Genomic DNA, 15607 nt, shown 5'->3' with positions numbered 1-15607 from the left:
GGACGTCGCCATAGTAACCAGTGACTCTCGCTTCTCCTTACTCTGTCGTGGGTTTTCCTTCATTCTGTGGGTTTGTCCAGGTGCAGCGTCCTTTCAGAAGTGATCGACTATGAAATTAAATGGTTTTATACTTATGCCCATCAATACTTTGGCATTTGTCCTGTTGCCTAGCAACCGTGATCGTCCTAAACGCTAGCTCGTAGAAATGTTTTAGTTTTTTATTACTTAAGCGATCAATTCAATTCTCGTTTTTTGTTGTTTTTTTTAGCAAAAAAAAAAAAGACGATTGTTCAAGCTTTTAATTTTTGTTGCACCAGATTTACTTTTTTGTAAAAATTCTATAGAAATCCAATTTTTATACTTTTTTTTTTTTGCTCAACTTTTAGCTGTTTGAACGTTTGACGCCAATGACGTTTGGTTTTCTGGTGCCAAGCTGGTAGCTCTGCTCCTTGCTGAGCCGTTCGCGGGTCGGTCTCGCTCACTTCTTTAGCCTAAAATAACCAGAGGTGACACAGTTTGGAGCCGTCTTAACGACGCAGGGTATTTCTTTCACCTGTTCAGCAGAATCGTTACCTGCATAGAGAGGTGCTAGGATTAATTCACACTGTTTTGTTAAAATCCAGAGTTGCCTGCTGAGAAGCTGAAAGAGGAAACTCTGTTTGCATCTTTAGCTTTTTCCTTGCAGAGTGACGCTGGGCGTAAGCGAACCAGGCTGCTGCCCTTTAGCCTGACTGCTGGCGCAATTAAAAAGAATCTGCCTGGTTGAGGAGCGCATTAAGCCCCGGTCCAAGATTTTTAAATGAAGAAAAATGGGATTCATTGAATCCAATTTAAATGTGTCTAACAGACTGGGGAGAAGAAGCCAATTAAACGGTACGGATGCGTTTTCTGTTCAGCAGCCCAGTGTGGGCTCTCTGCAGGAGAAAACTTTTATTTCATTAGAGGGTTTTTCTTAAAGTGACTTTTGTTGCTTCTGCTCTGGTCTACAAAACTTAAAATTATGTTAAAATTGATTTATTTAATGTTACGCCTGTATAGATCACTGATCATTCGTAAATAAAAGAAACTGAGCTCCCATATTTGATTCTTGTAGGTACAGAACAATTTCTGAGCCTCGTTTAATCAAATTCTAGTTCGTTATCTTAAACTATTCATCTTCATTTTGAGAGGCGTAATCAAACTGTGGACCAAAAATTGAGCTCTAGTCCGCCTACAAACCTCGGTCTCTGTTCGGTTGAAGTGAACTCTGGTGCGGTTTGAACGTCCATGTGAACGCCAAGCAGATCGGAGACCGCTCCAAAAGCAGGAAGTGGACTATAGCGCAGGGCATTCTGGGTAAATACGACAAAAAGAAGTGCACAAGTCTAGAGGTAGCTGGAGAAATGTCTCATGATCTTTAGACGGGGACAAAAGAGAAATCCCACAACCACTAAAATGTAGGTAAAATGAAGACTAAGCAGCCGTTGTTTAGGCTGGAGAAGCCCAGCGATGTTGTAATGGTCCTGCTGGAGGTTCTTCAAATCCCACTGGGTGTTTAATCAGCATCCTGTAAAGCTGGTAGGATTTACATAATTTAACACCAAAATTAAAATGTGGTGAGTGACGCAAGCTGCTCCTCCTGAGGGGAGAAGCTGGTGGAAATTTCACTAATTTGAGGTTTGATTAATTTTTGTTTGTTTTTATTTTTATAATATTTTGGTTTTCCCTTCTGAAATTCAACTTGAAAATATATACCACATAGTTCTAACTCATGGGATTTAATAGTCAGACATTTAAAAAGTCCAACATGTAGACAGAAGCCAGCTGAGCTGAAACGCGTCCTGGTTTTATCATCCGTCCTTTTATTCGTTCTGCTGATTCATTATTCCCTGAAACCGTCTTCTCCTCATCATCTCTGGTTTCTGGCCCATTGCTTTGCAGGATTTTTCTATTAACTTTTCCATTTTTTTTCCCTTCTCCGTCTCAAACGATTCCCATCCTTGGGAATATACAGTCAGCATATTTTGTAGGGATTAGAGACTTATGGTTCGACGTGATTTCCCTTGTTAACGTTGTTAGAGAGCAGAAGGCCATATTTTCTGAGCGCTGTTCAACCAAGAGATATTATCTGTCGCTGTGCTTGTTCAGCATGCTCTGCTTTTTAGAAATATCACCCAGAAACCTTCTGGGTCTCTAAAGGCTCCACTTATCTCACCTTTAAGTAGAAGAATAATTTGGTAATATTATTTCATTTAATGCATATTAACTCTGGGTGAGAAACTGTTGCCATCTGTGGATTTAGAGAAAGTGTTGAAGTTCCTGCTTGCTGTGGTTTCTACACCCCATAATATGCTGCTGAGCTCACTTTTTAAACCAGCAACCCTAAGCTCATAATCACTGCACTTAAAGTTAGTGAACCCCCTGAACTTCATGCTTTCTTTCTACCTAAGAGACTCAAACAGGAAACGATGCCTCCTCGGTCGTTTACGGCTCCATTTTCAGGTTTCACTGGAAACTGAAACCATTTTTAACCAAAGGGGACAAAATGACATGTAAACCATCACTGGCTGCACCTCTCTGTTTCCATGAAGTTGATTTAATTTAAATAAAGTGAGGCGCACTATGGGAGCCTAAATCACGGGCTGCAGACATTAAACCACAGACTTGATGAAGACGTCTTGTCCTGCGTCCTTCCCGTCAATGTGCCAGTGTTCAGTTCTAAACTTCTCCTCTCGTACTTTTAACGTGTTTGTGCCTCGGTGAGGTTTTGCTCTTGTCCGTTTTCCAGGCGCACACCCACAGCCCTTCTGTCCACTTTCATACCAGCGTATGCACAAACCGTCACGTCCAACTTTCTGTCAGGTTACAAAAATCAGAGCCTTTTTCTGTCAAACAATTCAGACGATGGTTATCGGAGGCAGTGATGAAGCTGTTCGTTCCCAGAACTGACAGGATATTCAGCTTACACGTGACTTCCTCGTGTCTTATGGTTTACTTTTACAGAATTTACAGACTTTCCAGGAAATCACTTTACTTTTTTAACCATGACTGGAATTACCTGGGGTAGCTTCTCACGTTTCAGGTTATTTTATTAGATTACACAGGATCCTGATGTTCAGATGTTAATTTGGTGCTAATTAATAATTTGTTGTTCACTTTACTTAAGTTAAGTTACTTGCCTGAATATCTGACGTTAGCAGATTATTTCTACAATCTTGCAGGTTCCTATCTGAAATTTTACAAGTTGCTTTCATGAAACTTTGAATATTTGTTCCTGGAAGTCGGTGATTAACTCTAAGGAACTAACTTTTCTAATTTCTTGAAAATCACTCTCAGGATCTAAAGCTTACTTCAAGATTTAGTTGTATTTGTTGTTTTTTTTTTGTCCCCTGCAAAAATGAACGTTTTAATTCCCTGACAACTAAAAAGCACCTTTTGTAGAAGCTTGATGTGCTTTCCTGGAATTACTTTTTTAGTAATATGTTTAAATATACTAATGGAAATACAACTTCAGAAGCCTAAATACCTGGACCAATGCTGCTCGACATGGTATCTGCTAGGCAGCCAATCCAGGAGTGCCGTTCAGTTTCCTTAGAGCTGATTGGCTGAAGTCATTAAATAAAAATGCTTTCAATATTTTCTCAAGGTAAATGTTTAGAGAGAATTTCAGACTAAATAAAGTTTTAACCAAGTGTTTCTGTAAGATTAAGATGCTTTGGAGAAAGTAAAGGGACAAAAACAGAAAAGCATTATCCATCCATCCATCCATCCATTTTCTTCCTCTTATCCGGGGTCGGGTCGCGGGGGCAGCAGCTTCAGAAGGGAGGCCCAGACTTCCCTCCCCAGCCACTTCTTCCAGCTCCTCCGGGGGAATCCCAAGGCGTTCCCAGGCCAGCCGAGAGACGTAATCCCTCCAGCGTGTTCTGGGTCTTCCCCGAGGCCTCCTCCCGGTGGGACATGAAGACCTCACCAGGGAGGCGTCCAGGAGGCATCCTGACCAGATGCCCGAGCCTCAACTGGCTCCTCTCGACGTGGAGGAGCAGCGGCTCTACTCTGAGTCCCTCCCGGATGACCGAGCTTCTCTCTCTAAGGGAGAGCCCAGCCACCCTGCGGAGGAAACCCATTTCGGCCGCTTGTATCCGTGATCTCGTTCTTTCGGTCATGACCCAAAGCTCATGACCATAGATGAGGGTGGGAACGTAGATCGACCGGTAAATCGAGAGCTTCGCTTTTTGGCTCAGCTCTCTCTTCACCACGACGGACCGGTACAGCGCCCGCTTCACAGTAGACGCTGCCCCAATCCGCCTGTCGATCTCCCGCTCCCTTCTTCCCTCATTCGTGAACAAGATCCCCAGATACTTAAACTCCTCCACTTGAGGCAGGACGACCCCCCTGACCCAGAGAAGGCACTCTACCCTTTTCCGGCTCAAGACCATGGCCTCGGATTTGGAGGCACTGAGCCTCATCCCGGCCGCTTCACACTCGGCTACGAACCGCTCCAGTGAGAGCTGCAGATCCAGAAAAGCATTAAAACATGACAAATATTAATAGGAATCTCATTTTATTTTCTGAATCGATGAAAGGATTACAAAGTAACGCATTACTCTGCGTAAAGCATCTTTTTCACAGACTCAGCACTTCTCCAACACTCAGGACTTTCTCCTCCGATTTGTAAAGCGCCAGGCTGGCTTTTTAAACGTTATTCCTCACGACGCATTAATGCGCCACTCATTTTATGGCTTGGGAGACGTGCAGATGGTTCTGTTCGATGTGCGGAGCGAGAGCCGTCCCACGCGGCGTCTCGTGTTCCGTTTGGACGAGCGAGCCGCTGAGGCATGGTTCGAGTTAGGAGTTTCCTCTGGGGAGGCAGAGACAGATGGATGAGAAATGTACCGAAGGAATTAAGGTTTTGTAAAACATTTGCTGTTGAAATCCCCGGCAGACGTCTGAATGGACCTGATGAAACGTATTTCATCCATAGTTTTCATTTCCTGGGTTTAGCTTTTGTTTTTAATACTTGGCTGAAACATGTTTGGCACACTTGGAGAAATCGGCAGACAGAAAATATGACGAGGTAGAGAAGGAAATTGGATCCGTCCTAATGCCTGATTAAACATGACTTACTTAGCACTCAGACTTTATTAGGTATTTAGTTTAGCTGCTGCTAAAGCGTCATAAAAATGGATCAGTTTGTTATGTCCTGATGATTAAACAGATTTTAGGGCCTGGAGGCTGTTTCACTAAGCAATTAGATTAACTTCTGTCTCCTTTTTATAGATGAGGCCATAATAATTTTTATGAAGATTTCTCTATCAAATATGACCAATAAAAATATAAATTTGCTTCATTTACAGCCCCTGCTCATACAGAACCGTGTTATTTAGCCACACACCATAAATCAATGCTGGTGCAGCAACTGCTACCCAGTTGGTTATCTAAATAATCTATAACTTATTGTCCAAAGTTTCTCAGTGCGTTTCAGTTATTACTGCAAGACTTGGACAAAACTTTACTGCCTAGTTTTCCAACTTTTTTCTGGATTCCTGCGTCGGGAAGGAGGGCGTTCGTGCTGGACAGGGTTCCGCCCTCCGTCGGGCCGAGCCGAAACCTAAAGGGTGGAGGGCGAGGAGCTTAATAAGATACAGACACACAACATATACAAAAAGTTAGACTCTTGTTGTAGCTCCAGGTTCTGACCTGGATTTTATTTAAAGCAAAAGTTCACCTTAAAAAGTTTGTAGACAGGATTCTCTACACATCTTCCAATTGTCCATAAATCAACGTTTATTTGCCAGTTTTTAAGTACTAAAAGTCACTATGGATGGATGAATGAATGAATGACAGGGCTACACACCTTTTCATACAACGACATAAGGAATAAAAGCTTGAACATACATTTTTCCATCCCCAACTCTTAAATAGACCTGAAATACTAAAATACTTTTCCACAAGAGCCACATAAGAACAAACGGCTCCAACTCCAGTCATCAGCAGCTTTAAGCTCCTTCTCTACTGGTAAAGTCTGGACTTTGACCAGTTCTTCCCAGTCCAACCCCACCGGATTCGTCTCCGTTTGAAGAGCTTCTTCCTTTTTGTGGAACGATCTAAAGGATGAGCGTAGCGATTGATTGGCAGCAGACTGCATTCATGGACTGGCCCATAGATTTACGTCAACAATAACATCTCGGCCGCCATTTTCAGTTCGCAGTGAGACCAAGGAGATTGGCGATATTTCCATAGTCAAAGGTTTGAGGTCCAATGGTGGCATCGACTGGACGGGGCAACCTGAAACAAATATGCAGAGAGATTTTGGATAAAATGGCTGCCCAAAGATAAACACAAAATGACAGAGTGTTGACCACAGCGTCTTCACTGCCCACCATGTTCCCACATTTCCCCCACATTCCTGCCAATATCCACACCCAACTGGCTAGAACCAAATCAGATATGTGGTTCTGCTTTGATCCCAGAATCAGACAGTTGAATTAAATCTTCAGCATCAGGTTCAGTCCTGGTAGGAAGTCGTTCTATAACATCTACAGGCTGCAGCTCTGAAGGACCAGAGTTACAGACGCCTGGTGTAAAATAAAACGAAACGTTCAGAGTCTGAACTTTGTTATAAAATAATTCAGGTCAGATTAGACGGCTTGTTGTGGAGGAAAGATAAGCTCAGTAATGTTACGGCTGGTGACAGTATTTACTGAAACCGCCTTTAAAACTGTTTGATCTCTCACACTTTCTGTTCCTCTTATCAAGCGATTTAGAGACTTTTATCACTAAATGATTCATTAGAGGGAGTGGGGTGGATTTACAAATACAATGTCCGGTACAAGGAGTGAAAAGGCCTCGGCATCTCTCCTGGTTGGTTTAGTTTTTTCTCCTCCAACCATCTTGTGAATAGATTCGGGTTTAAAGGCCTCATTTTTCCGTTTCTCCTTTTGCATCCGATTTAAGATCTGCTGCACTTCCTCTTGGAGTTCACTGGGATGGTTCAAACAATGAGGTCTCATTGCCTTCTGGACACGTCTTACAGGGAGAAGACCCAAAGACAGACCCAGAACTCTCCACCAGGACCGTTTATCTCATCTGACGTGGGAACATCCTGGATGTTTGCCTGGGGGGGAAATGACCAGACTAACCGTGAAGACGTAACCATATCTAAGCAGAAAATGGGTGAATTTATCCTTAACCAGACATTTAAAGTGAGGCTGCATTCACACCAGCCCTGTTCACTTTAACTGAACTATAGTTCACTGCCTAGAAAGTTCAGTTCATTTGGGGAACTGAACTTTCACTCACCTACAAACTTAGATCTGTGTTTGGTTGAATGAATAACCATCCATCCATTTTCTAACACCGTTGTCCCTCAGTGGGGTCGGGAGGGTTGCTGGTGCCTCTCCAGCTAACGTACCGGGCGAGAGGCGGGGTCACCTGGACAGGTCACTAGTCTGTCACAGGGCAACACAGAGACACACAACCATGCACACACACACTCACACCTAAGGGCAATTTGGAGAGGCCAATTAACCTGACAGTCATGTTTTTGGACTGTGGGAGGAAACCGGAGTACCTGGAGAAAACCCACCATGCACAGGGAGAACATGGAGACTCCATGCAGAAAGACCGGGGCCGGGAATCGAACCCAGAACCTTCTTGCTGCAAGGCAACAGCTCTACCAACTGCACCACTGTGCAGCCCTCAATAAATATGTCCCAGCTGATTTAACACGTCTGACGTCTCTTCTTCAAATTAACTGAATGAATTAGTCGACCATTTGCCCTTTTTTACTGCGTTTTGTTGATTCTTGGCTGTTTCCTGAAAGTTCCCGACTCAAAGCACTTAGATTTGTCTCGTCCTCTCTGTCTGCCATGTACTGACTGTAAAGTGATCCTAGTCTACTTTGTATTTCTGTCTGCAGCCTTTGTTGAGTCAGTAATCAGGACTGATTGCTCCTCTTTTCGCCTCTAATTGGCTCACATTAACGTCTGATCTCCCTGACTTCTCCCACCTCCTCTGATCCTTCCTTCCCTCCCTCCCTTCCTCAGGTGGCGTTCAGCTCTCCCCCGAAGATTTCACCAAGGCGCAGAAGTTCTGCAAGTACGCCGGCAGCGCTCTGCAGTACGAGGACGTCAACACAGCCATCCAGAACCTCCAGAAAGCCCTGAAACTCCTCACCACCGGCAAAGAATGAACTCTTTGTCCCTCTGCAGTCTGACTCCTCCCCCCTCCTCTCCTTTTCTTCCATCTCAACCCCCCCACCACTTCTTCTCCCCTCTATCTGTCTCCAATCTGGCCCAAAGTGAGCCAATGGCGACTCTCGAGCGTCAGACGAGGACACGATGGAAATCAGACGGAACAATGGTGGCCTGTGTCCACCGCCGCTCCAACTGACGGGATAACTGACCAACCGACTGCAGGACATGTGGACTCAAAGCCTCGTTAGTGGCTCCCTCCAGCTGGTAACGAGCTCATCCTCCTCGCCGGGGTTCGTATCTCACAGCAGGTTCAAAATAAAGACGAGAGAAAACATCTGAAGGTCCAAAACTCCAACCTGAGTTTGTGTCATTTCATCAACTCAAGCTTTTTGTCATAGCTGATGTCAATCTCCCCAGAAATGAACTCGCTACCAGGAGGATTTTGTGTTTTTAGAGCTTCTGTTTGGTCCAGGAAGCTTTATTACAAATATAAACCTACAGATACCAGTTTGGATGGATAAATCCTGTAATTCCTGTCAAATCGTTTCACAGCTGGATCATAAACTCAAATGATATCAACATAAACAAAACCCTTATTTTGCTGAAGTTATTTACCTGAATTTAATCAAAGGACTTTCAACACTTAATGATAATTGTGACTTAAAGTTAGTTTTAAATTCCTGTTTATTTTCACACAGTGTTTCAAAGTTTAACCCAGGTGATGGGATCTGATTGTAAAACCTTAGGATAATCCTTTTACTGCTGGAATGTTTGGCTGATGCACATTAAATTAATTTAAAGACATTTTTCTCTCAGTGCTGTTAATTTTATGCTAGTTTCCTCTTTGGGAACCTTTACCAAGCTGACTATTAGCACCTGTGTTTGCTTGATTTCTCAGTCTGACAGCAGAGACTCGGTGCTTACAGTTGCTAACTAATGGAGTGTGACAACAAAACAAAACTTTTTAAGCCTAATATAGATGCACCAACTGTGCAGCCAATGTTTCTCAGGTTTTAAGAAATCGTTCTACTCTTGATTGTTCAATGCTGAACTGAAACCTTTGAACACCTGATAATGGCCTCATTGTTGAATGTTAGTTCACAGGTATTGTTAGTTTGTTTTTTTACAGCTGTATGTTGATTTAGCATGCTACTGTAGCATTAGTCCTTTACGGCTAATAAACATCTTGGTAGATTTTATCCGTTCTTTACAATCTGTTAATATAAAATTAAAACATCCACAGCTTTGCTCTAAATGTCTCATTCACCACTAGAAATTTGCACAATAAAGGTTTAGAGGTCGTTCTGAATTATTTGGTAAACTAATCATTTCCCATTAGCATGCTAAAATTAGCTGTAGGAAGCTGTTAGTTATAGACATGCTAACATGATTTTTAGCAATTTTATACTACAGTGGAAAATTCTGTGAAGTTTATCTACAGTTTTGTTTGTAATATTCACTCATTTATTACAGAGTAAAGTACAGAGGTTGATCAAATGAAGTTTCCTACTTCCACCATTAGCATGCTAAATGAGCTTTGTCATTCAAGCTTTATTTTTACATGCTAATGCTAACTCACTAATGGACATCTTAGCTAACGTTGCTTTAAAATCTAACACAAAAATGAAGAAAACCCACAGCTGTATTTTAGTGACTAATTAATACACATTAAAAATTTATGATTTGACATCATTTCCACTAAGATGATGCTAACAGCAGCATGCTAAACTAGCTTCAAAGTAGCATGTTATCATGCTTATGAACATTTTCCCAATTTTATCCTTTTAACTTTTTCAAGAAATAGAACAACTGTTCTTATTGTCCACTAATTTTCCATAAAGTGTATTAAAAATGTCATTTAATCCTCCACCGTTTATAGTTTACACTTCCTGCAGTAAGACGTACAGAACAGGAGTTAAACTGGTCAGATTTGACCAAACACTACAACCAGTTAACTGTAATTTTAATGTTACATTTAACGAGGCACAACAAGCTAATTCATGCTAACATTAGCATGTTAGCTTTGTTATACTGAAGCTAAATTGCTAATAATCCAAGCTATCGCCACCTGTTGTTCTTCACTGTGAATAAAAACAAAGCTGTTCATTACTCTACAACCTGAGATCTCTTAAAGCTCTGGATGCTTCCTGGATTGAAGCAGGAGCCAAATGAACACAACACATACAAAACTGATTTTTACTATTTCTTACCTGAGGCTTTGGCTGCAGATTAAACATTTTGTGAATTTTTCTCACCCGAGTTGGATTCATTAAGTGGAACTGGACTCATCAGACTGAGACTGACCCAACGACAAGCTGCTGCTTCCTGTCCAGCTAAACCGCAGAGTGGATTCGGTCTCATTGTTGGTTCTGTTTGGACCGTCGACATGGAAGAAACCGAAGAGGACGACGCAGCCAGAGGTCTGCAGAGTGGAGAACCAGCTCAACCTTTTAGTTTCTGATCTTTACATGTTAGCCGACGGAGACGCGGCGCTGAACTCTGAGCTTTAAACCTTTTTTCTGCATTTTAACTCGAATCTAATCTTTATCAGCTGATTTAGTGACTCAAGGTTTTCACAAAGTTTACACAAATCATCACTGTAGTTTGAAATAAATATATGAAATTATGAATTGTGTGAATATTTGTCACATCTGAAGAATCTGGACAGTTGAGAGGTTTTTTTTTCCATTTCTGCAAGATATAATCTGCATTCAGTCAGTTTAACAAGATTTTCTGAATGTTGGTCTTATAAAGGCTGTTCAAATGTTACTGACAAGGGTCTGATTTATTTTTGCTTATTATACAAACTGCTGTTTTTCTGAGACGACCTACAGTTGAAGCTTGGCTGAAATTATTTCCCGTAACCAGTTGGAATCAGTGCAAACGGCTCAACCTGCCTGTTTGTGTAGCTCTAGACAGACTTTCACATTTTGGGGTAACTGATTGTGAAATCATCTGAAATCGACTGAATGACCAAGGCTCCAGTTCTATACCAACATGGTATTTTGCTAAAGCTAAAGTGCTAAATTGAACCATAATGCTATAAATTTACTGCACACCTTCCTGTATGGTTCACTGCTCAGGAAGAGATTCAATGAAACAGACTTTCCAGGTTTATAGTTATATGGATGCAAACAACTGACTTAAGATTAACTTGAATATTGGTTAATCAGATTGAAATTTGTTCCTTTTGATTAGTGATGTCATTTTTTAGACAAACCTCCTGACAGCAATGTATTTGAGAATTTTTCCATTGCAGAAAGTTTGTCATGTTTGAACCTGGAGTCAGTACAAAGTGCTGGGGAAGTTGAAGAGCTGCATAAAGCTGCCTATGCTTCATCTCCAGGTGAAATCTGTGACCTCTGACCCTCATAAACGTCTGCAGTGCAGGCTGGAGGTCACGGCTTTAAGATATCAGTGGAACCATAAAAGCTGGGAAACGATGAGACCAGATGTTCCTCCAGATTCAGCCTCCTGTCTGTGAACACAAACAGATCTGAGATCAGGTAAAACTGCCCCTCCTTCATTAAAGCTCATTGAAAATAAAACTCAAAGCCTCTCAGTTTTCCTAACTGAGATATTTGTTTAAAATTGGTGATTCTGAGCAGAGTTTTTCCCTCTTTACGTTAATGAACAAGGAATGCGTGTTCACAGCGTAATGCAGCCGAGGAGGTGGCATGTGGTTTCAGTTTGAAGGAATCGGCCCCCGGTGGCCCTGGAGTCCAAGAGGAAACCACAAATCTGCAGTGAGGCTCTGCAGCTCTGACCTCAGCCTCAGTGGTCAGATCTGAATCAGTGTTGCGGTTTCAGAAACACGTCTTGAGCCTTTCATGCAACACTCAAAAACTTAGGGATAGCTGGCTTTCAGCTGAACTTTATGGAAGTAGTAAAAAGTTCATTCTGTAATATGTTATGAAACAGGCATTTACCGTATTTTCCGCACTATAAGGCACCTAAAAACCTTCAATTTCCTCAAAAGCCGACACTGCGCCTTATAACCCGGTGCGCCTTATATATGGACCAATATTGAGCAACAACAGGTCTAGCAACTACATAAGCAGCGGCCGACTTCAGTTTCCCCCGTAGAAGAAGAAGTGCGCGGTGCATGCTGGGATAGTTGTCAGAACGCTGATTTGTTAATAAAGTTTGATAATACATTTAAAGCCAGGGGGGCGGAGGGGGAAGAGAGACAGACTGCGGCGGCAGCGTGTCGGTTGGTCTGTGTTACCCAGAATGCAGTTGGGCACAATATCACAACACCGTGAGTGAAACAACGACTGAGGCAGATTACTATATGAAGTACTCGGGGACCACTTCTTTACTAATGTGGATGTGTGATGATAGAGTACGGAGCATATTGGCAACCAAAACTGTAGCGTCTATGCGCCATTCATTCATTGAAGGTGCGCCTTATAGTGCGGAAAATACGGTAAGTGGCAGCAGCTGTCCTCGACTCAAATGCCACAACAAGAAATGTCAGTTTCTCAGTCACGTTTCATGTGATCTAAATATCACAAAGTTTCCTGCTGCTCCCAGGAGGACCTGGAATGTTTTCACTGTTTGGTCCAATCAAACTCTACTTCGTTTGTCTAGAAAGCTTAGAGCGAATTCTACAAACCACCTCGGTCTCGGTTCGGCTGAAGTGAATTCTGGTCCGGTTCGAATGCACATGTGAACACCAAGCGCTCCAAAAGCAGAAACCAGAGTACAGCGCACGGCATTCTGGGTAAATACAACCAATCATCATGATGAGGTCGAGTCGATCAGCTGTCAGAATAAAAACGACGTTCAAACACTAATTCTGATCAAATCAGGACATTTAACAGTCGGTTTAAGCATCAAACTCAGTTTAGAATTTTGTTGTTAAGCTTCTCATTAAGAACAGCAAGTTGGTACAGAAACGATGAAAAGGCAAAGTTTTAGACAAAGGTTCTCGTTATGTGCACCTGCAGAGTGTTTTGGGTCCAGTCGTCTGTGTTCAGGTGCGTCTCAGTCAACGAGTTTCAGTAAAAGTTCAGTTTTGGGCAATTTAAAAAGTATGTTTTGGTCCCATAAGCTAAAAACAATAATATAAGATTGATGTTCTCCTTTTATATGTTTTCAGTGGAATAAAACAGCTTTTCTTTCCATTTCCTGTGTTTTGTTCCGTGATGGAGGCCACGCCCCCTTCCTTTCACCCCATCTGTTAGTTTTTAGGGCCTCTTCTCACCTTGTTTTCCTCCTAACTGGAGGTAAACTCTGCAGCCTGAAGCAGAAAACCTCCAGGAGAGCCAGGAACTGGGGTGACGTCACGCTCAGATCATTAAAGGTAGCCGCTCCGCGCCGCCGCCGGGTGACGTCATGGAAAAGTTACTACGTGCGACCTCAAAGTTTCAGACGGAGACGTCCAAGCGCTTGGAGCACAACTGATCCTCTGATTTTAAACAAATCCCCCAAAGTTGATCAGTGTTGCCATGGCAACCGCACACAAATATTTCTCTTTTAGCATCTGCTGCCCCCCCTTCACAGCGTTTCTGCTTCAGGATCAGGATTTCCGAAACCTCAGCACCGGACTCAGTTACTCTTCTGTCCTTTCATCCGCCATCTTTTTTCTTTTCCAGGACTGAGCTCCCTGCAGACCCTGGTCAAGTTGAAGATGTCACAAATATGATTGTTTTAGAGCCACTTTGCTCTTATTTCCAAAAGTATTTAAGTTTAAATGTTCGAAATGCGTTGTGGCTTCACTCAATGTAATTATTGTTTTAGCTTCACATATTTTGGTGTCGCTGTGAGAATTCACAATACATTTTGCTGCAAACTAATCTGAATAATTTGGAAATAATTAATTTGTCCTCATTGCCAAAATGCTAAATTATCTTTATGGAAACTTTAAAAAAAAAAAAAAAGCTCTGGTTTGTTGGTGTAAAGTTTTGGTCGTATCAAAATAAGTTTATTTCGCAAACCTGCAACAGAAACACGTTTTAGATCACATGGGTCACGTGATCAACAACCGGATGCTGCTGCTGGCGCAAACCACGAAGAAGAAGAAACAGGAAGTGGTGGAGGATTTTGGCTTTGCATAATTTTTAATGGCGTATAACATAAACAAACTTATTCATTAATTGTGTTTCTTATTTAATGGAATCAATGCGTTTGTGAAATTGTGATTTTTTTTCAGCTTTAGTGGAATATTAAAGTTCTGCAGCTTGTGACATCATTGTTTCTTTTTTTGTGGCTCTATTCTCATTTATGAATTTTTACTTGTATATTTGAGTGAGATTGTCCATTTAAAGTATTTTAACTGGATGGTTGAATAATTTTGGTAATAATCTCCTGTATGTTGTACAGAGGTTTATTGTGTTTGTTCCATTTTTAACGTTTTCCTCTGTTGTAACTTTAAACTTTATCAGGCAGGAAATAATTTGGCTCTTATTCTCATAAGATAATTGCAGGTTTTATTAATTTTTGGACATATTTAATCAAAGAGTCAAACCGTCCAGTCCTGGTCAGATGGTTCTCTTTGCTGCGTCTCCACCTGTTTCCAGGTCCGTTTTAATCCCAGCTGCTCTCCGTCTCTGTGACGTCACTTCCGTGTCTTCCCCTCCACGCTGTGATTCTGCTGCAGCTGCAGTTTCTCTTTCACAACCATGCAAATCTGTGCAGCATCCTGAAGCTGTTATCAGGCAGGAAGCTCCGTTCAGAGGCAAATGAGGCGCATCAGAGCAGCTGACCTCAGGCTGCACATCCATCTGCTCTGAGACGGAGGCTTTGTGTCTACATGAGGCTGGACAGACGAGTTTAGGACAAAAAACCTGCTGATTCTGAGGCAGAAACCAGAAACTCTCTGATCAGAGACACCAGGATGTGTCAAAACGAGAGAAATGAACCTCTGTGGGTTTTAAAAGATGCTTTTATTTTATTTCTTTGCTCCAGAACTGTGTGAGAATAATTATTATCATTAGTTGTAACTGTTCAGGGCTGCACAGTGGTGCAGTTGGTAGAGCTGCTGCCTTGCAGCAAGAAGGTTCTGGGTTCGATTCCCGGCCCCAGTCTTTCTGCATGGAGTCTCCATGTTCTCCCTGTGCATGGTGGGTTTTCTCCAGGTTCTCCAGTTTCCTCCCACAGTCCAAAAATCATGACTGTCAGGTTAATTAGTCTCTCCAACTTGCCCCTAGGTGTGAGTGTGTGTGTGTATGGTTGTGTGTCTCTGTGTTGCCCTGTGACAGACTGGCGACCTGTCCAGGTGACCCCGCCTCTCACCCGGTACGCTAGCTGGAGAGGAACCAGCACCTCTTGACCCCACTGAGGGATAAGGGTGTAAAGAAAATGGATGGATGGATGATGCAACTGTTTATCTGAAATGTTAAGAAACCTCAAACATGAATGTTTACATGTGCAGAATTATTGTGCTGCAAAATCAAAAACACATTTTTCCATCCCATTTTTTCTATTTT

At 42.2% G+C, this 15607-nt stretch overlaps 1 protein-coding gene across 1 annotated transcript in view; it reads left to right on the top strand.

Moving 5' to 3' along the window:
* vta1 (vesicle (multivesicular body) trafficking 1) overlaps nucleotides 1–8978 on the top strand; it is a 40892-nt gene extending 31914 nt beyond the window's left edge. Inside the window, exon 8 of the mRNA XM_008397140.3 lies at nucleotides 8025–8978. Within this exon, the coding sequence (XP_008395362.2) occupies nucleotides 8025–8170 (146 nt within the window). The 3' untranslated portion in view covers nucleotides 8171–8978. The remainder of the gene's footprint in view (nucleotides 1–8024) is intronic.
* Nucleotides 8979–15607: the final 6629 nt, after the last annotated feature.

This window comes from Poecilia reticulata, chromosome 21 (genome assembly GCF_904066995.2).
Source record: "Poecilia reticulata chromosome 21, P_reticulata-male-v2, whole genome shotgun sequence".
Classification (NCBI taxonomy): Eukaryota; Metazoa; Chordata; class Actinopteri; order Cyprinodontiformes; family Poeciliidae; genus Poecilia; species Poecilia reticulata.
This window is presented reverse-complemented; position numbering and strand designations above follow the sequence as displayed.